Here is a 23,217-nt window from a genome sequence, read left to right on the forward strand (position 1 = left end):
CCGCAAAACACCAGTGTCAACATCTACAGTGAAGAGGCGGCTGCGGGATTTTGGGCTTCAGGGCAGAGTGGCAAAGAAAAAGCCATATCTGAGACTGGCCAATAAAAGAAAAAGATTAAGATGGGCAAAAGAACACAGACATTGGACAGAGGAAGACTGGAAAAAAGTGTTGTGGACGGATGAATCCAAGTTTGAGGTGTTTGGATCACAAAGAAGAACGTTTGTGAGACGCAGAACAAATGAAAAGATGCTGGAAGAATGCCTGACGCCATCTGTTAAGCATGGTGGAGGTAATGTGATGGTCTGGGGTTGCTTTGGTGCTGGTAAGGTGGGAGATCTGTACAGGGTAAAAGGGATTCTGAATAAGGAAGGCTATCACTCTGCAACGCCATGCCATACCCAGTGGACAGCGCTTGATTGGAGCCAATTTCATCCTACAACAGGACAATGACCTTAAACACACCTCCAAATTGTGCAAGAACTATTTACAGCAGAAGCAGCAGCTGGTATTCTATCATAGGTAATGGAGTGGCCAGCGCAGTCACCAGATCTGAACCCCATTGAGCTGTTGTGGGAGCAGCTTGACCGTATGGTACGCCAGAAGTGCCCATCCAACCAATCCAACTTGTGGGAGCTGCTTCTAGAAGCGTGGGGTGCAATTTCTCCAGCTTACCTCAACAGATTAATAGCTAGAATGCCAAAGGTGTGCAATGCTGTAATTGCTGCAAAAGGTGGATTCTTTGACGAAAGCAAAGTGTGATGTAAAAACAATGTTATTTCAAATACAAATCATTGTTTCTAACCTTGTCAATGTCTTGACTCTATTTTCTATTCATTTCACAACGTATGGTGGTGAATAAGTGTGACTTTTCATGGAAAACACAAAATTGTTTGGGTGACCCCAAACTTTTGAATGGTAGTGTATGTATATAAAAAAATCTTTACCTTTCTGAGAAACCTTACTTAAAAAAAGAAAGAAAAAAAAATTATATACATATATATATATACACACACACATATATATATCTATATATATATATATATATATATATCTATATATATATATATCTATATATATATCTATATATATATATATATCTATATATATATCTATCTATCTATCTATCTATCTATCTATCTATCTATCTATATATATATATATATATATATATATCTATATATATATCTATATATATCTATATATATCTATATATATATATCTATAAAATTTTTACCTTTCTGAGAAACCTTACTTTAAAAAAATAAAAAATTCTATACAACAATCCAGACTGCTATTACATAAAACTTACCAGGGGCAGCCTGATCTGGTGACGTGGGTGGCGTCAAGGGCATCCTACATGGGCTGGGATCTTTAGTAAAAACTGTGTTTTGCTGTGTACTTGTGCCACTATGCCCAGTGTTCACAGTGCTGGGTGGAACAGGTAGGTCACTGTGAGCTATGAGAACAAAAGCTGAGGGGTAAACCATTCGAACACCACCTAAGAAACAGGGAAAAAAGAAAAAACTAAAATGTGATGAAGTTTTATACAGCAAGTTTACATGTATGTTTAACAATACCAGACAGTAGAAGGCATTGAAACATAAAGATACGTGGATATTTTCCCATAAAAAAAATAACAAACGCAGGTGACTGCAAACTTGCTGGTACTAGCGCTGGCTTCCTGCAACAGCTGGAATGTATACTCATGCATGTATACTCACGGAAGATGATCGATGTCCCGCGGCGCAGCTATGTTCCCGTCCCGCGGTGCCGTTCAAATCTGGCGCGCGCTCACTTCCGCCGGCGCTGTGACTCCTCTTCTCTCCCTTGTTATTTGAACGCCAGAAGTCATGTGCTTCCATAGAGAATGCATGGAAGCGAGTGACTTCCGGCCTATAATGACAGCTCAGAGAAGAGGACTCACAGCGCCGGCGGAAGTTTGCACGCGCCGGATTTGAACAGCACCGCGGGACCGGAACGGAGCTACGCCGCTGGACATCGATCATCTTCCATGAGTATACATGCCAGCGGCTACCGGGGGGGGGCCAAAAAATTCTTCTAGTGAACTGCTTCTTTAATTCAGGGATCAGAAGGAACTTGCAGGAATACAGCATCCAGCACAACGTGTAGGCAAGATGGTGGGGACACATGCACAGCAGTGATGGGAGACCTTTTGGATGAGGCCTTGGGGAGTTGAAGCACTCACTGCTTGGGTTAAGTCTGTGCACGCAGGATCTAGTCTCCCACTACGTTTTAGCAATAGTTTTTTTTTTTTTTTTTTACCTTTTCTGCAAAAAAACGGATAAAAAAAAACCTGGATAAAAACAGAATCCCTTTTTTTAGCATACACAAAAACGAGGTCAACCTTATTTTTGTGTCCGTTAAAAAATAAACAGATCCTTTTTTTATGATTAAAGTCAATGGAAAAATGTATGCACACAATTGCATTCCTTATTTACATCAGTTTTTCATCAGTTTTTTGCAAAAAAACGGATTGCAAAAATTGTGTGAACCCAGCCTTATCTTTTTTTTTTTTTTTTCCTATGTGCCCTCAGACCAAGATCATTCAAGTAACTTATATCCTTTTCCAAAGCATCAATATGTTTCTGACCTCAAGCAAAGTTTCTTACCCACAATAACTTCCACTGCTGCCGGAAAATCATCATCATAAAGCATTTCCTGATCTTCCCTTTGTTCCTTCCTTGCAGAGAGCACTGTAGGGTAGAAGGGACGCCATTCCTCCAGCAGCCTGCGGGTTGTGGGATCTGATGTTTTGTAGGCATGGCCAGTAAGTGTTCCACTCAACCCATAAGGGCTCAGGATTACTATTAAGAATAAAAAGCAAAACATAAGATTAAAGTATTATCTGTACCTATACCATAATCCAGTGAATCTGTCAACTGAAATACAGGGCCTTACGCAATGACAACAGATCCTTGTGGCCAAAATGGTACTGGAAAATAATAATGATATGCTGTTGGGTTATAGACAGTGGATAACCAGCTCAGATAGGTTATTCCCATAAACTGGGAGTTCCTCGCTCATCAAAAAACATAAAGCAAATATTACAGCAACCAAATCTAGTGTGTGCATTAATCTGTGAGATGGTGACCTGTGTACACCGCTGCAGGACATATCGCTATGTAAGACACGGTTAATTATGTAGTTTAAAACCCAGCACAAGGCTATGTTCACATACCGTCAAACTGATTGCCGCTTTTATTGGACGGCCATCATTTAACAGGGGGGGGGGGATTGGTTATTTTATTAAACAGCAGTTATTTGTACAATAATGGCCGTTATTGTACAATTGACAGCCATCCAATAAAAAAAACAGCCGTCATTTTGACAACGTGTGAACATAGCCTAAAACAAAATCCTGTCAATGCCATATAGAATGTAATTTTCGATGTACAAAGCGGAGCGTCAATCATTGGGGTGCTTACCTTGGCATGGCGTGTGGGAGGTCTGCGCCAGCTGGAGATGTTGCTGGTTGATGAGATACACTGGCTGGTGCTGAGCAATCTCTACACTTGTGCAAACACTGCTTTCCCCATGGAGGAAGAAAGTAAAGGAGCAGGAAAGGTTTTCACTAAAAAAAAAAAAAAAAAAAAGACAGGACCCAACGTTATTAAACAAACTCTAAACGGCGCTTAATAAAGACTGGCTCAAGGCCTTATTCTGCTCTTGTTCATAGGCATTACATAGTCTTGGAGATAAAACGGTAAACAGTTATGGGAAGACAGTGTTCACATTCTTATGCAGAACTGCATACATATCTGAAAGGTGAGACCTCCCTGGGGAATCGCACAGATCTCCGTATAATGCCCTCTCCTTCTTAACAACGTATTTCGGGTAATGAAAAGAATCAGAGAATACGGAGCTTTTTAAGCATCATTTATTGTCACCTTGTTTTTGTTTTTTTCATAAGACACAATTCTCCCTGGATCCACTCCAGTCTAATGCATTGAAATCAGATATTATTTGCAGCTTCATCCACCTAATGGTAAAAATGAGCATGTCTGATTTCATGTCCTCAGAAGGTGCTTTGTGCGGCCCCTGGGGGGATTGTGCTACTCCAGCAAGGGCATGTGAGAAGACATGGTGTAGTTGGGGGCTAGATTGGCTGGAATAATCAGAGTCACTCTCTGCATGCAGGGAGATAGATGGGAGGGGGGGGAAGCTGTCCTAATGACATCATGCCAGGAACTTGTCGACTTAAACCGGGTTGCCATAGCAACAGCTAATGTCTCCATGTCAGCCTGTGCATAATTACAACAGAGGAAGAAAACACACACGCGCTCGCGCACGGCCAAACAGACACACGCAAAGTATCAGACTATGGAATGAGAACAGATCTCTATTTATAGACTGGTCACATGACTCGAGGAGGGCCACATACCATCACAGCGCACCACCGTACACTCGGGGCATACCTTACTGCGGCTATTGTCCTCCCAGGGACCATCTGTCATCCCATATGTGTATGTGCGCCACTCAGGGGGCAGGATAATGCCTAATAATGCCCCCCGTCCATTATAGTCAGGAGATTCCGCTGTAGGATGTGCCTTATATACCTCACCTTTACACCTGGGCGGCTTATTTCTAGCTGTGTACCTGATCTTGTGATCACTTTAGTATCTAATAAGGATTGTCACCATAGACATCATTGATGGGGTGATGTCACCCAGCAGGGACGCTACCACATATCTCACTGTCACACTCCTTCATAACTTTATTAGAGGAAAAGGAGAATGACACATTAAAAAGTACCTATCATTTAAATTTTTTTGGCAGAAATCAATAGTCCAGGCAATTTTAAGAAACTTTGTAATTGGGTTTATTAGCTGAAAAATGCATTTTTATAATGAAAAAGCAGTTTGAAGCTCTCCCCCCTGTCTTCATTGTTCTCTATGGAGAGGGGAGGGGTGGAGGGAGATGAGGCACCAAAACAGGACAACAGAGTTAATTTACAGCTACATCTCCTCTGACATCAGCACTGACCGCTCTGACCTCTGAATACCACCTTTCACACAGTTCCCGCTGTGTAATCCTTTGTTCTCTGCTGCCAACTAATCTCCCTCCCCTCTCCATAGAACAGACAGGGTCATGTCTGATGTAAAAGAGCCGAGATTTCCTGATAATGAGCAGTGAATGACAGAAAGGAGAGGAGGGAGGGGGGACCTGGGGAAAGTCTTTTTAAATTTGCAGATAATGGAATATTTGCCTGATAAACCCAATTACAAAGTTTCTTAAAATCGCCTGGACTACTGATTTCTGCAAAAATAAGCAAATAAATGAAACGACAGGGACACTTTAAGGAATGTTTTCCCTTTCTCCTTGTATCACACACAATCTTCCACAGACCTCTGTACAAAAGCATGCAGGTAGTCGCTAGGAATGGGATACATCTCCTTTATAAAGCACAGAACAATATCTGTTGTCTCAGAGATTAGTCCTGTCTATAGGCATATGGACCTACTAGAGAAAAGTCCACTGATCAGGTTTTCCACCAATGCAGACCCTGTGCGTCAATGCATGACATAGACATCAAATCATGTATAGTCAGACCAACCTCTGCCACAACAACAGTCAATGGGCAAAGACAGCATCTTTTTCTTAAAGGCTTTTTCTATATATGAGACAAACTTGAATCCCAGGGGTCAATGCACTTAAAGTGTTACTATATGTTATAACTTTAAAAATCTAAATCAACAGTAGATATGATATAAAGAAAGATTACACTCAATATAATTTTTATTTTTATTTATTATTATGATTCACAACAAAGCTATAGTTACTTATATCCAGGTCCAGTAAAGGCAGATTTTTAGTCTTGTGCTGGTTGAAAAAAAGACTAAACACATGAAGTCCCAGCCAGTACAGAGAGTCACACCTCAATGTGTCCATCAATCACATAACTGATTTCTCAGGGATTGCAGATGACCTGGGAAACATGAGACTTCCTGTGTTTTGTCTTTTTTTTTTAACCAGCACAAGGTTAAAAAGCTGCCTTCAGGAGACTGGACCTGGATACAAGTATAGCTTTGTTGTAAAGCATGATAACTAAATGAAAAAAAAATTATGTAAATTGCAAACTTGCTTTTTTATCACATCTACTGTTGATTTACATCTTGAAAGTTACAACAACAGGAACACTTTAAAAATCTGCAGAAGTGCAGTCTAGAGGAGCACTGTCAAAGGCCATACATTTATCTGGGTGCAAAGCTTCTGGGGGGCTGAACCTACACCTTAAGCTAATTTGTATTTTCCACAGGAGCACTCTGTCAAACCATGGTGGGTGAATAAACGTCCTGGAGAGCAGCTTTTTCTTTAGATTACAAAAATCCAGCAACAAACTTAGTTCTTACTGCCTGGCTACAGAAGTTACTTATTTCAAAGCATTAATGCCCATGCAGTAAGAAAACATACATCACGAGAGGCATTTTTAAAAGGAGTTGGCCACTTTATAGTAAAATTGCTCAGTGTACAGTATTAGTACGTCTATTCAATGCACTCACTGCCAGCAGCTCCCTGTGCACCTCATAGAGCTAATATCAGACTCCCCACCTTCAGACTGTGCAGAGTCTGTCCATAAGATGGCCGACAATGAGGAAAGCCCTCTTTGTCCTCCAAAGTCATATACAAGCTCAGTGATGGACACTGAGGGCAGGGCATGGTAACATGCTCCTCCATCTTATGGACAGGATCACCATTCAGCATTACAGACGAGGATGGCGCAGTGTGGAGGAGGAGTGTCTCATATTAGCGCTGTGAGGTACACAGGGAGCTAGTACTGCACACTGAACAATTTTAGTATATAGAGTAGCCAAACGCTTTAACGCCTTAAGGACCCACAATGTACCCATAGGTCCCCCGAATACCTAAGGGGGTACAGAGACAGGTCACACTGTGACCCTGCACTGTAATGTGCCACTCTTGGCTATTGAAGTTTAAATCACCCCCTTTTCACCATTTTATGAATAAATAAAACAGATGCATTACAATACCCTCCCTCTAAGGCAGTTCTGCTCTTCAGGACAGAGCACATTATAATGACACAAAAAGATTATTATAACTAGAGATGAGCGAACCAGGTTCGGGTTCGAGTCGATCCGAACCCGAACGTTCGGTATTTGATTAGCTGGGGCTGCAGAACTTGGATAAAGCTCTAAGGTTGTCTGGAAAACATGGATACAGCCAATGACTATATCCATGTTTTCCAGATAGCCTTAGGGCTTTATCCAACTTCAGCAGCCACTGCCACATCTCTAATTATAACCCTTACAAGTGTAGGTCTGTCCTACAGAGAAATTGCCAAGGCGCCAAGGTGTTACTCAGTACCGTTTCCTATACCATGAATCGGCATTCAGAAACTAGATAAGACTCACATAGGAAAAGATCTGGGAGACGCAGCCAGATAAAAGAAACGAGAATAAAAGTAGTTACCTCTTTGACACAGATTTTTCCTCTCTTTCGCTGGGCTTCACAAACCATTTTCCAATTCGCACAAAACTTTTATCAAGCAAACACCTAGATTAAAAAAAATAAAAAGTTAATTTTTTTCTTGTTCCATAAGTAAAAAGCCACAAACTGAAAAACATTAGAAAAAAAGATGACTAGCCGGCTAACAACTTTGTCCCCACAGTAACGCATGGTTTCATACTCCAAAGGCAAGTACAATGAAAGAAAAAAAAAATATGATGTAAAAAGATGTAACCAAAATCAGCATTTTGGCCATGTAGAACCTCTCAAGTCAGATACAACTGGACTATTTATCTGGCTTGAGAAAGGCCCCATGTGGCCAAAATGGTGGTGTTTTGCCATAGGCAATATCCTTTATGAATGTTTAAAAACAAGTTTAAACTCTGGTATTTGTGACCAGGTGGAAAGGTAGCACTGAATGAATTAAGCCAAGGTGACAGGTGGTTTATGGGAAATGTGTCAAACAATACAATGATATAACAATACGTAAACCTCTTACCTTTCTAGTAGGTTATGAATGGCCTTAAAAAGTAGTGTCCGACACTCATATGATAGACCGTTGTCCCAAAGCCCCTCTTCTTGCACTGCAAAAGCAAAACAGAATTCCCAATTTAGTGGAATGTAAAAAGGACAGATTGATGCATAGTGCATCATATACGTACAATATGGGTAGCAAATAATACCTTTACCATGCAAACTATATATAAAAATAATAATTCTGATAGTACACACTAGAGATGAGCGAATTGGGAGAAGATTCCCAGGACTGGATCCAGCTTTTCCAGGCACCCAGGAAAGAGCAGCAAAGCGTTCCAAGGCAGCCGACTGCCGAGCAAAGTGCTTCACTTCATTAATACTGTAAATTCGCTTATCTCTAGTACACACTATTGACTACTTACTATTGTTAGAGCCTGTTAAAGAGTAGTTCCTCTCTCAACTGAGGGCCCTATTACACAAACAGATCTGAAAGTTTTTGCAGCCAAAGCCAGGAACAGACTATAAACAGAGAAAAGGTAATAAAGGAAAGACTGTGATTTCTCCTCTTTTTAAATCCATTCCTGGCTTTGGCTAAAAAAAAAAATTGTCAGATAATCAGTTGGTGTAATAGGGCCCTAACAGTTATACCGAAAAGACTCAAAGTATTTCTGCAGATACATTCACAGACAAGGAGCTGTCAACAAAGGGAAGGAAAGAGCAGAATATCGGGAAAAGAAGGCAAGTTTGGCAAATTAACATTTTTGCAAAAATATTTTATTCGACAAATCCTTGTAGTGTCACTACACTAGTTGTGTGGAGAATACCCCTTTAAATTACCACTAAGATAGATGCCCTGTTTTAAGCATTGAAAGGACCCTGAATCAAACTTTTGGGCTATGTTCCCACACAGTATTTTTGCTCAGTATTTTGCAACCAAAACCAGGAGTGGACTGAACACACAAAGGCTATGTTCACACACTGTTGAAATTTAGTGGATGGCTGTCATTTACTGGCAAATAACTGAAATTATTTTAAAACAATGGCCGTTGTTTTAAAATAACGGTAATTATGTGCCATAAAATGACAGCCATCCACTTAATTTCAACGGATTGTGAACATAGCCTGTGTTTTCACTCCACTCCTGGTTTTGGTTGCAAAATACTGAGCAAAAATACTGTGTGTGAACATAGTCTAAAACTGTAAGAGTTCCAGTTCCACTGTTGGACCAGTCTGGCCTTAAATAAGCTCAATAGGGGAAAATACACTAATTTTGGTGAATGTCAATAATGGTGATTATTTCCAGAGGCACAAATATACGGCAGGTATCAGCAGGACATGGGCCACCACAGTAAATTGAAACCTTATGTAATTACAAAGTTGCATAACTTTTACACAATGCATGCTACTTAAACAAATCTAGAAAGCCCCTTTTATTGAGACTTATGTAAACCTAGGATGGATGATACATCTAAAACAAAATACTGAAACTATAAACTATGTCATCACATTATACTCCTGATCAGTGGAGATTCTAGCAGCAGCACTGCCCCCCCCCCCACCCCCACCCAGCGGCAGTGAGCGGGGAACAAGCACTCGTTTGCTCCTCCAGTCGGCCTGTGGAATTGTGGAATAGGGGCTTAAGGGTCCATTTACACAGAAAGATTATCTGACAGATTATCTGCCAAAGCAAGGAATGGATTTGAAAAAACCTGATCTCTGTTTATAGCCTGTTTCTGGCTTTGGCTTCAAATCTTTGGCAGATAATCTTTCTGTGTAAATGGACCCTAACAGGTCTGTAAAGGAAATGTAGATAGAAAACCTTAGATGTTCCATGAAGACTAAGGACAAAGTTCTTTCATTTATTTAATATGCATAGGCGCCTTGCCAAAAAAAAAAAAAAAAAAAAATGGGTGTAGCCAATCCAATGACATCATTATGAGGTCATAGCCCCGATACACTTTGCAGATTAGGTCTCTGCCAGTCAGGTGACACAATAGAGTTTGCAGCTTATTTCGCTTCTCCTGAAAGGTGTATGACACTCTCTTCGGCACAGGCCAGCTTTCTTACATATGATTTCCTCCTGCCATGTCCCAGCGTTATAAATGAGCAAACATTACAACTTATCACTTACAGAGCAAAGAATCCGATACTGCAAAGTGCATGTCATACAGAATATAAGCAGCGGTAAAACAAGGCAGATTTGGAAAATAGGTTCTACAATGTACTGGGGCTGCAAAAGATGCAAAGTCAGCGCTAAATCTTCCTATTCTTTGCACACAGCAGCGGAAAGCATTGCAGTCACACTATCCTGGCTGGCTGGCTGGCTGGGATAAGCAGGAATACAATGCACTGCTCTGGGAGTCTTATTTACTTAACAGAAAGAATGTGGTGATGTTTCCACCCAAAACACTTCATTCATCCCTGACATGTCAGCTTGTATGGTCTTCCAGCTGAGGGCGGCAGTGAAGCGGTTAACGTGAGGCGGTAGTTCTCCCCTGCTCGGCACTGCTGTGCTTTATGTGTGTCTCTGCAACCAATTGGCGAGAAGCTGCTGCAGCACATGTTCCATCCACAACAGAGCGGGGAGCTGCTAATGGGGGACTTGGATGGGTGCCTGGCCTCATCACTCACAGACACAAGGGGGAGGGAAGTGCAGGGCCAGAGACGCAGAAAGGAAAGTACAGGAGAAAAGACACAAAAAGGGAGGAGGGAAGAGAAGGGAGGGGTGAGGGGAGAGAAGCAAGGAGGCCTGCCTGCACTCTTGTCTGTATGTATGACGGATGACAGCACAACCAACTGGCAGCAAAGAAGAAACCTCATTCACTGCTTCTGTCTACATTACAAATACTTCTTGTATAGTTATGTGTAAAGCTATATAGGCCAATACATAGAAGGCTGCTTCACATCTAGCATTCTGGCGGGATTTTCAGCTATAACCAGGAGAAGGTCCAAGACACAGGAAATATTCCCATTATAGCTTTACTCTCGTCACTTCCACTCCTGGTTTTGGATAAAAACCCAACGTGTGAATGCAGCCTAATACATAAAGGCTGACAGTGACTATAACCTCCATTACAGGGCTCCATCCCACATCATACAGCCATTATGTTAGCGGTAACGTCAGGCGGCTCCAGCGGATCAATAATCTTATAGCCAGCCACACAGAGGAAAGTAAGGTCAGGGGAGAAGACCTTAGAATACACTTCTCTCCTTCCTCCCCAGGACATACCTATACCGGCCACCACAGCCCCCTCGGCACTCGCCTATGCACTACTTTCTCTTGATTCTGTAAAAAACGTTATAAGTCTGTCTATATAAAATACACAAAAAATAAAAATATAAAAAAGACCATAAGCAAAGTATAGTTTATTAAATAGGTTATCAACAAACTATCCCCAAAATAAATGGATCACACTCCAAATGTACATCCAGCTGAAGACTGCCAAGCACCGACCTCCACATGTTTAGTGACCCCAAAGAAACTTAAAGGGGTTGTCCGGCGATAAAAAATTATTCACAGAATAACACACATTACAAAGTTATACAACTTTGTAATGTATGTTATGTATGTGAATGGCCCCCTTCCCCGTGTCCCACCACCCCCCACCCGTGTACCCGGAAGTGTGGTGCGCTATACATACCTGTCACGTGCCGACCACGGTCTCCGATCCTCAGCAGTGACGTCTTCTTCGGGCGGCCAGCGGATCTTCCAGAGTGCTGGCCGCCCTCTGCAGCGTCATCCGAAGCTCAGCCGCGATTGGCTGAGCATAACTGTGCTCAGCCAATCGCAGCTGAGCAGCTGATGACGTGGCCGCGTCATCAGCCACGATTGGCTGAGCACAGTTATGCTCAGCCAATCGCGGCTGAGCTTCGGATGACGCTGCAGAGGGCGGCCAGCACTCGGGAAGATCCGCTGGCCGCCCGAAGAAGACGTCACTGCTGAGGATCGGAGACCGTGGTCGGCACGTGACAGGTATGTATAGCGCACCACACTTCTGGGTACACGGGTGGGGGGTGGTGGGACACGGGGAAGGGGGCCATTCACAGACATAACATACATTACAAAGTTGTATAACTTTGTAATGTGTTATTCTGTGAATAATTTTTTATCGCCGGACAACCCCTTTAAAGGAAATTTTTTTTTTTTTTTTTCAAACTTTCCATTTTACCATCTACTTATTCGCAGTCATTAAAAATAACTTCTGAGTTTTTATCATGCATGTCAAAAGTTACTGATCGCAGTGGGTGTCACTGCTGAGACCCATTGTGATCGGGAGATATAGCTGGTGAGAAAGCCGCATAGAGTAATGGTGCGTTTACACAGGCAGATTTAGCTGACAGATTTTGGAAGCCAAAGCCAGGCACAGACCATAAACAGGGAACGGGTCATAAAGGAAAGGCTGAGATTTCTCCTCTTTTCAAATCCATTCCTGGTTTTGGCTTGCAAAATCTGTCAGATAAATCTGCCTGTGTAAACGCACCATTACACTGGCTGAATTAGGACGAATAGGAGATACAGCCGGGGAGTGGATGCTGCTGCGGCTGTGACCCTCTCCTCGGCTAGATCTCCTGATCTCAGCTTATTTTTAGGCTTTGTATACTGGGGTCTCGCCTTGGCTGCTGACTGGCTGAGGGGGCCTATCACCTCACATCCCAGGTCCCCACTCAGACCCAGAGGCGGCCAGGACCAGAGGACTGGAGCTGCAGGATACCGACACTAGTGCTGGAGTCGGGCGAAGTGACAGCATATTACTTTTTTTCATCCTCCCCCTTCCCAGCACTCTGCCAAAAATCACCCCAGTCTGGAGTTCTCCTTTAACTAGGGAATGTGGCCATGCTTTTATTTTGAAGGTCCGCTAAATTTACTACTGATAGTGTTAAGTGGACTTGCCACCACCACTCATAAGTCTAAGGGTATAAACCCACACACCGTATACGCAGCGTATTTACTGCTACGCAGCAAACACACAGCAAATACGCAGCAGATTAGATCTAAATAACTGAACACAGCATCAAATCTGCTGCGTATTTGTTGCGTATTTGTTGCGTATCTGCTGCGTATACGGTGTGTGGGTTTGTACCCTTAGGGTATAAACCCACACACCGTATATGCAGCGTATTTACTGCTGCGATACGCAGCAAACTCGCAGCAAACTCGCAGCAAGATCGCAGCAGATTAGATCTAAATAACTGAACACAGCATCAAATCTGTACCAACAAATCTGCTGCGTATTTGTTGCATATCTGCTGCATATACGGTGTGTGGGTTTATACCCTTAGGGTACAAACACACACAGCAGATACGCAGCAGATTTGATGCTGTGTTCAGTTATTTAGATCTAATCTGCTGCGTATCTGCTGCGTATCGCAGCAGTAAATACGCAGCGTATAAGCCGTGTGTGTTTGTACCCTTTGGGTGCGTTTACACAGAAACATTTATCTGACAGATTTTGGAAGCCAAAGCCAGGAATGGATTTAAAAAGAGGATAGATCCCAGTCTCTCTTTTATGACCTGATCCCTGTTTATAGTCTGTTCCTGGCTTTGGCTTTAAAGATCTGTCAGATAAATCTGTCTGTGTAAACGCACCATAACTTTTCCTAATATGTAAATGAGCAGTTTGGTGCACTAGGAGCAGTCCCATAACTTCAGTGCATCGCTCTACCTGCCGCCGGCTCCTGCAGCATGCCTCCTTATGAATGTTAAAAACCGTCACCAAATCGCCTCATTTTAACATGAGGAAAATGTTATCAGTAATTGCACAGCGGACTTCTAAAAAAAACAGTATGGACGTTCCCTGTGCCCTGCCCTATTAGAATCTAGTAGTAGTTTACAGCCATTAAATCCCAATCCCTAATATTAAATCTAGAATGTTCTCTCCTCTGCTTGATGACTTTACAAGATGTTTTAAAGATGTCTGTGTAAGGTCCTCAACATTATTGCTTTTAACTACACTATCTCCATTTACTGCCATTTGGGCACCAATTTCATCCACCAACACACTATCATAATGCCTAAAGGTCACACCTCTCCTAATAACAGATCCTCCTTTAGTTTGCCTGCAGACCCAGAGACGCTCCAGCTCTTTGGCTGAGATTTATTCACCTGTCTGTAACAAAAATTTGTCAGATTGTCGTCTCAAACAGAAAATAACCAGTCACACACTTCATATTGAGAAATGAACGCTAAGCTGTGATTGGTTGTTATGTTAAACAAAAATCTAACACATTTTTGATCAGGTTTGTAAGTGTATTTTGGTTTACTACTGATCTCAGACTATTATTATTATTATATTTATTTGTATAGCGACAACAGATTCCACAGCGCTCAGACTATCCTTTATATAAACTATTTATTATTTCTCTGTTGCCCAATGGGATTGATACAGAGGGTCAAGATATGAGCTTGGCCCTTAGTGGAATCGCAGGTTCTTCAATCTCTGCACTTTAAGTGCTTCTTTTATACAGAGAGACTTGAAGGGATAATCCAGCGCTACAAAAACATGGCCACTCTTGTCTCCAGTTTGGATGGGGTTATGTAACCCAGTTCCATTGAAGTGAATGGAGCTTAAAGGGATTATCTAGCACTACACAAACATGGCAACTTTTGCACCACTCTTGTGTCCAGTTAAGGTGTGGTTTGCAATTAAGCTCCATTTACTTCAATGGAACGGAGTTTCAAACCCCACCCAATGTGGAGGAAAGAGCATTGCAAAAGTGGCCATGTTTTTGTAGCACTGGATAACCCCTTTAAGCTCCATTTACGTCAATGGAACAGAGTTTTAAAGCCCCACCTAACTGGAGACAAGAGCGGCGCTGTCTCTGAAAGAAAGTGGTCATGTTTCTGTCGCACTGGATAACCCCTTTAAATATAGACCTGCTCACAATCTCATCTAAAACCTGAATACTACAACCTCGTAACCAAGTCTAGTGTGTTCATCTGCCCTTAGTTTGCTGCTTTGAGGTATGTCACTAAAAAGAAAAAAAAAATCCTAAAGTAAAACATAAAAAGCTTATAACACACATAGGATGAAACGCCTTTTCTTTGCATTCATTTAAAGTTGCCAGAAGAGGGCACTGAGTTCAACACGGAGCAGATTTTATGAAGACACATCTATCACTACAGCACCAAACACTGCAAGATTAACACTTGAAGGAGAAAAAAAAAAAAAAAAAAAAAAAAACCTGATAGAAAACAACCAGTGAGCCAGGGTCCGGACACAACAATTGTACGTGATTGAATACACCACTGGGAGGAGTGTCTTGGAATTCAGGTCAGTGATCACAACAAAATCCACATCATTATACTCTATTACATCTTGCCCACAGCCGGCAGTCAAGGTGTGACAAATGGGTCATTTTACTACACCAGCTTCCAGGAGGCTCATTTAGGGTCATGCTGCCTAGAAAATCTATGAGTTCACCACTTGGCACGTACAGAAGCTCAGACGTTGTGATCACAATTCTACAATGCCTCTGCTGTGCACACGTCTAATAGAAGAGAGGGCTTTCCTAAGGCGATGATACCAGAGTGAAAGCTAGATTACATATTCAAAGCAGATTGCACACAATGTTCTATAGGGAGCAGTGAGAGCATACTACCCCGCAAGGCACCAAAAACCCGCTCATATCACATCATGTACTCCTTCTAGAGCCTGCTGAGCTATTAAATGCTATTCACATGATCTGATCGGGTCTCCTCCCTTCATCCAACAAAAGACTGGTCTATAGGGAAGAAAGTACACTCTGCAATGTGTCTAAATACAAGCAAAGAGAAAGTGAAAGCACAAACTAAAACGCTAGCAAAAATGCAAAGTACAATCTGGAGAGGTCACCATCGGATTCCCCCGAGACCCCAGTACAACACCTTCCTAAGTACTGGGAATCCTGCACAAGAGCAAGTCTATAAGCTAGACTTGTTATCAGACTATGATACCTGTCAAAGGTTGACATAAAATAGGCAGGAAATAAAAAGTAGGTCCATGACATGTTTTTATGTTCAGGAAACACTGAAGAGGAAGTCTTCCAGGAGGATAATGCTGCCTTTGGCCACAAGTTTGATTGACAGGGCCGAGGAGCCAATGGCTTCCTGCCTGGTCATTCACAGCGCTGCATTTAAAGGTGAACTATCAGACGTTTAGACAAATCTGCTATTAGCTCCCTATTGTTGAGGAGGCACTGAGGATGAGGCTATGTCTCTTACCTCCATCCTCAGCGTCGTTCCTGTGCACTTAGTAGTTTACTCCTCAGTTCGCTAAGACTGTTAGAAGTACTGCCCCAGTGCTCCATACGGCGACAAGGATGAAGGTAAGAGACTTGCCTTCATCCTCGGCGGCTCCTGCGAAATAGGGAGGTATCAGCAGGTTAGATTCTTCTTCCCCCTAGCTTCCCTTTAACTGTATGCGCTGCCTACACTTGCCCGGGTGCTAGCTATGCTATGCATCTAGAATTCTGGACAGATTCTGCATGTACATCCAGAGCTGTCCAGAATTGTTAACGCCCCTATAGGGTTCTATAGGGCATCCAGGCCGGAATTGTGGACACACCTTTTCCTGCACAAAAACCCGTTGCCAATAGAATCCTATGGGTCCCGAAATCTACCTGACGTGTAAAAGGGGCCTAAAACTGCAGGTCTTGAGAAGCGATCCGGATACACAATGGTTACTACCAACCAGTGAATTGGCAACAGAGTCATGACGTGATCAGCCGGGTTCATGTGAACGGCAGCAGATTGTACTTGTAGTGCCAGCTTAACTCTGCTTCTGGATCATGTGGATGTGACTTTGACAGGTACCACAGAAAGATTGTGGCAGATTGAGTACACCTCTAATGACAGTACTGATACGCTTCCATACATATCCTATGTACAGACCTAAAAGGGGAAGCCAAGTGTAACTGCCATAAGCACTCACTATCCAGCCGTCAGGCCCTTATTAGTTATGCTCCATCCATTAGTTCTCTGCAGCAGAAGTGGCTGTCTGCTTGCCTTGGGGAGAGCAATATGCTCAACATACATATTACAGTCTCCCAGGAGGAAGGGGTTACTACCAGATCTGCTCTTTTCCCTTTTTATAAATGACAACGTCACCTAGAAGATTCAGTGCAATCCACCATTACCGCAGCATAAAGGAAGTACCATGTATAATGGATGCTTATATCAGTGCATGTAGGGACGGTATCGAAGAACGGACATTGCCCTTGCCTGGTGACAGCCCAATACAACAGTACAATGGAATCCTGTCTGTATTATCGGTGAGGAGTTTAACCTTTGCTTCCACATGCTGCAGCTTGTGAAACGCTAGACGCTATGATATGGCACAGACATGATTTGTCTATGGTTCTGTGTGTGGGAATCGCTGTAACATATCTGGTAACCATGGCAACCTGGAACTAAGTTTAGACAAAGAAGAATCGGCTAAAGACTGAACCTCCACCCAAATGGGTTTGTTTTTTTTTTTTTAATCTCACAAGCTTTCCTGAAAGATTTAGATTTATTATTATTATTTTTTGCTTTAGTGAACTTGGGGGCTCATGTGATTATCACTGAACCCAAAAACCACACAGCATGGATCGATCCCTCGCCATCCAACCACAAGAACAGATGCCGCCATATATCAGACAGGTGGAGGAGCCAACCAAAGGAGGTACCTGCAGACATGAAAACAATCTATAGTTGGCTTAGACCAAGTTCACACTGCGTTTTTGCAAAAATCAAATGAAAGCGGGTGGGTGGGGGGGGGGCGGAAGGCATTTCATGTGCATCTATTTTTTCACTCAACTACACCTCAAAACTTACACAAAAAAATAACGGTGTTTTGATCTGTCAGTCTGTCAATTAAAAAATGGATCAAAATGGATGTTTTGTGTACATTTCTGTGTATGCTAAAAAAAAAAAAAAAAAAACACCTGCTTCGATTTTTTTTTAATTTTTATTTTTTTTTAATTATGAAAGTCAATGGAAAAACTAATCCAAACAGATTGCCCATAATTGCATCCATTCTTTTATTTTTTCATAAAACGTATACGTGGACTGCAAAAAACAGTGTGAACCCAGCCTTACCTGTACATCAGATTGACTAAAAAAAAAATAAATAAAAAAAAACACACAACTTAGCTCCAGCTCGTACGGTTACAGATTTTATGGGAAAAGTGAACAAAGTGTATTAAAAAAAAAAAAAAAAAAAAAAAAAGGATAAATTCCACAGTCGTTTCTATGTACACTAAGTGTAAAGTAGTACAATTTCTGTACCCTCTGCTGTGCAATGTGATTGTACAGACATGCATGCTGCTGTAGTATTACATGCTGCTGATTTACCAGCCAGTGTCATCCTTCCTGCCATCTTTGTAGCAGCCATTAGGGCTGAGTACACTATATACAATGGCCAGAGTATGCTCAGAGGCTCCCTGTCTCCTGCCTTCCATATGAGAGAACATGTGTACTCTTCTATACACACTGTCTGTGCATCCGAGCTGGTCTGGTTTCAATTCAGCCAGCTCTGCATATAATTTATTACTTTGTTATGCCCTTCCCTCCCTTGGGATGTCTGCATTTTTCTGTCACTTCCCCCTCTCCATTCTCTTCCCTTTGATCTTTCTCTGTCCTTGAATAAAAAAAAAAAGAAAAGAACAAAAGCTTTCTCCTCTTATTCACTCACTTTTCATCCTTGTCTGGCTGTACGATGCACATGTATATTTCCGCACAGATCACAATATATATAATATATATATAAGGGGGCACAGGTGGACTGTACTGCACAGGTGACTGGAGGAATCTGCAAAGGTCACAGCTTTATAACTCCTGGGAAAATTAGGCTGGGAAGTTGTCCCCAGGGAGCAACATAAAATAAAATGGTAGAGACAGGGTGTAGAGAGAGCAGAGGAGGACTAGACAGGTGGTCACAGAAGCCAAGGGAGGGGTTGTCCCCTTTGCTGGGAAAATCCATAACAATTGGGTGTTGTTGCGAGAGTTGGCTCCTCCGTTTAACTCAATGCATTTACACAGACAGATTTTTGAAGCCAAAGCCAGGAATGGATTTGAAAAGAAATCTCAGTCTTTCCGTTATGGCCTGTTCCTTATTTAGGGAGGGTTCACAACGAGGAATTCTTGCGGATAAATTCCGCGGAATTCCGTCGGCTGTACGTGCGCACGGCCGCACACCTTTCCACCGGCTCCATAGACACCATTCTATGGGCCGGCTGATTCCGCATTCCACCGAAAAAATTAACACGTCAATTCTTTTAGTGGAATGCGGAATCAGCCGGCCCATAGAATGGTGTCTATGGAGCCGGCGGAAAGGTGTGCGGCAGTGCGTGCGTATAGCCAACGGTATTCCGCTGAATTTATCCGCGAGAATTCCTCAGTGTGAACCCACCCTAATAGTCTATTCTTGGCTTTGGCTTCAAAAAAATCTGTCAGATAAATCTGTCTGTGTAAACACACCATTAGAAATAAACATAGTCTGCATCGCAACCTATCCACAGAAGATAGATTTGTTCAACTCTGATCCAATGACTTTCGGACTGAAATCTACTAAGGAAAAAGGAGGTAGCAGATAGTCTACATCCCCATGTAGCATAAATGTTGCGGATTTTTAAAGGGTATGTTCACACTGAGCAATAGGCAAGGACTAGGACTAAGCCAGGAATTGAAGAGGAAAACTTCCTCTTATTGAGTTGGCTCAAAATGGAAAGAGAATTCCTTGTTATGAATTTCCGTGCATATTCCTCACATGTTCCGCACATATTCACGGCATACAGGAAGCAAGCGGAAATTCAAAGCCCCATTGACTTCTATGGGAATTTCCTAGCTCAATCAGCCCAAAGAATGAAGGTGTCAATTCTTGGGAAGAAAGTGGATCCGTGGCGGAATAATATGCGCGGAAATCCCTGCTCTGTTGTGTACACACTGCTCCATACATATTTTACAGGTGGAATTTCAAGAGGAATAGGCATTTAATTAGAGCACGGATTTCACTAGAAATTCCTCGCCTATTCCTCAGTGTGGACATACCCTTACTCTAGAGTTAGGGTAGAATTACATAGCCCGATAAGAACTGTAAACGAGCGCTGATCTGCTAGATCGAGGCTTGTTTACTGGGCCTATTACACGGCCCGATAATCGTTTAACAAGGGCTGCATGGACATGGTTACCGATGTCCTTGCAGCCCTTTCTCAGCCAGTGATTGGCTAAGGGGCCTGTCAACTCAGACAGGCCACTCTGAAGCTGCAGACCCGAGGAGAAGCAAAGCATAGGAGGAGCCCTGGACCATGGATAGGTAATGTATGCACTTTGCAAATTGTCAACTGCCAGCCGCGCACCGCTATTACACGTAGCGATGCGTGGTCGGTGCCCGACAATCATAGGTCCAAACCTATATCAACGATCAGCCGGTGTTCATCAGATGATCATTGTGTTTATTACACGGAACAATAATCATCCGGATAGGGCTGATTATCGTTCCATGTTATAGTACCCTTACACATGCAGCTTTAGGTGCCTAATTCAGGCGTCAATACAAAAAAAGGGAAATGTATCTGTGCGGGCGCTGCAGAGAGGGCAGAACACTCAGCACAGCTGAACAAGGAGGCGGTGAGGCCCCACCGCTTATGTTGCATTTATTACAGTGGATAAGAGCTGCCATAGATTACAAGGAGGGTGCAATAGTGAGGGATTTTGTACAAGATGCCAATCTTCCAGTCTTAAAGGAGAAGTCTGGTGAAATTTTTTATTTAAGTATTCCATTGCCCCCCAAAAGTTATACAAAACACCAATATACACTTATTATGGGAAATGCTCATAAAGTGCTTTTTTCCCTGCACCTACTACTGCATCAAGGCTTCACTTCCTGGATAACATGGTAATGTCACTTCCTGGATAACACGGTGATGTCACGACCCGACTCCCGGAGCTGTGCGGGCTGTGACTGCTGGAGAGGATAATGGCAGGAGGACACTGAGGGACACAGGACACTGAGCATCCCTCTGCCATCATCCTGTCCAGCAGCCACAGCCTGCACAGCTCTGGGAGTCGGGTTGTGACATCACCATGTTATCCAGGAAGTGACATCACCATGTTATCCAGGAAGTGACATCACCATGTTATCCAGGAAGTGACATCACCATGTTATCCAGGAATGTACAATAGTAAATGCAGGGACAAAATAGCACTTTATGTGCATTTCCCACAGTAAGAGTATATTGGTCATTTGTATAACTTTGTGGGGGGGGGGGGGGCAATACAAGACCTAAAAAATTTTGCCAGACTTCACCTTTAATCTTTCTTTTATAATTTTCCTACTTCCAGTCTAAAGGTCAATTTCACACTACCATGACACTATTAGGCGACGTTCACAGAATGATTTTCTAGGGCAGTTATTTGATACTCAAAATAACCGCTGTTTTGAGTACAAAACGGCCATGCTTTAGCATGTTCCAATGGCAGCCATTGCAACGATGGCCACAGAAACATTATTCTGGTTCAAATACAAAGTAAGCCCTTTTGGATTCATCCTAAATTTAAATGCTTATTGAAAGTAATAGAAAGGACAGTGGGGGGAAAAAAAAAAGTACCACATGTGAACAAGTTAAAATTACGGCCGATGTTTACGCAATAACGGCCGCAAATTAATGGCACTAACAATGGTTGAGTAAACTAACAGTTGTTGTTTCTATAAACTTTAATGGAAAAGTTAATTTTATATAGTGTGAACATGGCCTTAAAGGGATTATCCAGGATTAGAAAAAGCACGGTTACTTTCTTGCAAAAACAGCACCCCCCTGTCCCTAGGTTGTGTATGGTGTTACAAGAAGAGACCCCTAAGACCAGTGATTGGCCGCAATGCCGTTTGAGAACTGAGACAGTCATAGCTATTAATTAAAATAAGACATGTTCTCAAAACCCGCCAAGTGTCAGATGGATGTCTCTCTCCAACTCACCCACCACTTCTGAGTGAGAGGCGCTGCAGAACCCCTTTCAACTACACCACAAAAGCTGTATTGCATGATAACATTACACAGCGCAGATGCTCAATATACTCAATAAATAAATCAGGGCAAAAACCACACAGAAATTGCTCATGATGCCTGCCAAAATGTGAAGATGCTTCTCTCCATAACTGCGCTCTTCAGCCAAGTATCACTGGAACACCAATACAATACATTGAGTCATTTTGCTGTCTCTCCAACATTGGTTATAGCACCGAAAAGTTACATATTTAAATCAGGTTCACAAAACATTTTTGTGCTTTAACATCTTGCCGTTTTCACCCTGGCCTCTATAGCAGACATATAAGCTGAGGCTTTCTGCAAGTCCCATGACGGTGGTGCTCCATAGGGAGAAACAATGAGCAGAGGGAGGTGGATGTACTGATGGCTCTATTGTAGTGCTGGAGGCCTAGATACGGCTATACACATCCAGCTCTATGCATCATGGCCTGGTCTCTGGGGGAGGGGGCTGTGCTCCATCACTTCCTGAACAACGTAATAATCTATGACATATTTCTGTCAATTTACTCCGATTCTTTGCAAGAGCCATAAGGCACAAAAACACACTCACACACATAATATAGGAAAGTAGCCAGCGTCTGCAGTGTGGCCGCAATCCAGGGAAGGTTTTCAGAATAAATAAAAAAATTTTAAAAAATAGCTCTAACAGAGCTGAAATTAAACATGCCTGTTTCCCCTTTGCCTGTGACACCTGCCTTCAGGGTAAAGCTTGGAGACCACCATGCAGATCAGACGCTGATCCCACAAAAACATGTGACATGTATAGCCAGCTAATGAATAGCTACTACACAGCATACTAGAAATATTTCTTATACTCAACGTTAACAAGGTTTTATGGGGAAAAAAAAAAAAACATTTGCAGTGTTTTTCCCAATCTACTATAAATATTATAAAGTTTTTATTTTAACCACTAAAGGCCCCATTCCACCGGAACCATTATCGGCCGTATTTGGCCGATGATCATCCTGTGGAATAGAAGGCAACGATCAGCCGACTTTGTTCATGTCGGCTGATCGTTGTGTTGCTGTACGACTCATACAGCAACGATCTGCTGCCGTCTCTCCATGGAATAGGACCGGCAGCAGCAGAAGATGCTGTATGCTATGGGCTGCTCGAACGATCTAGCAATCACCCAAGCAGACACCCCTGCCGCCTCTCCTGCACTCACCCGCTCACTGCTGCTGTGACTAATAGCGCCCGTTTGCTCCTCTCAGTCGGCCTGTGGAATAGGGGCTTAAGCCTAACAACTATCT

General features: G+C 42.6%; 1 protein-coding gene across 1 annotated transcript in view; it reads right to left on the minus strand.

Annotated features, from left to right (window-relative positions):
* MED13L (mediator complex subunit 13L) overlaps positions 1-23,217 on the minus strand; it is a 101,454-nt gene that overhangs the window by 29,904 nt on the left and 48,333 nt on the right. The window contains exons 3-7 of the mRNA XM_069961420.1: positions 7,986-8,070; positions 7,451-7,534; positions 3,448-3,593; positions 2,632-2,826; positions 1,311-1,499 (exon numbers count right to left, since the gene is read on the minus strand). Coding sequence (XP_069817521.1) covers positions 1,311-1,499; positions 2,632-2,826; positions 3,448-3,593; positions 7,451-7,534; positions 7,986-8,070 — 699 coding nt within the window. The remainder of the gene's footprint in view (positions 1-1,310; positions 1,500-2,631; positions 2,827-3,447; positions 3,594-7,450; positions 7,535-7,985; positions 8,071-23,217) is intronic.

This window comes from Dendropsophus ebraccatus, chromosome 3, assembly GCF_027789765.1.
Source record: "Dendropsophus ebraccatus isolate aDenEbr1 chromosome 3, aDenEbr1.pat, whole genome shotgun sequence".
Classification (NCBI taxonomy): domain Eukaryota; kingdom Metazoa; phylum Chordata; class Amphibia; order Anura; family Hylidae; genus Dendropsophus; species Dendropsophus ebraccatus.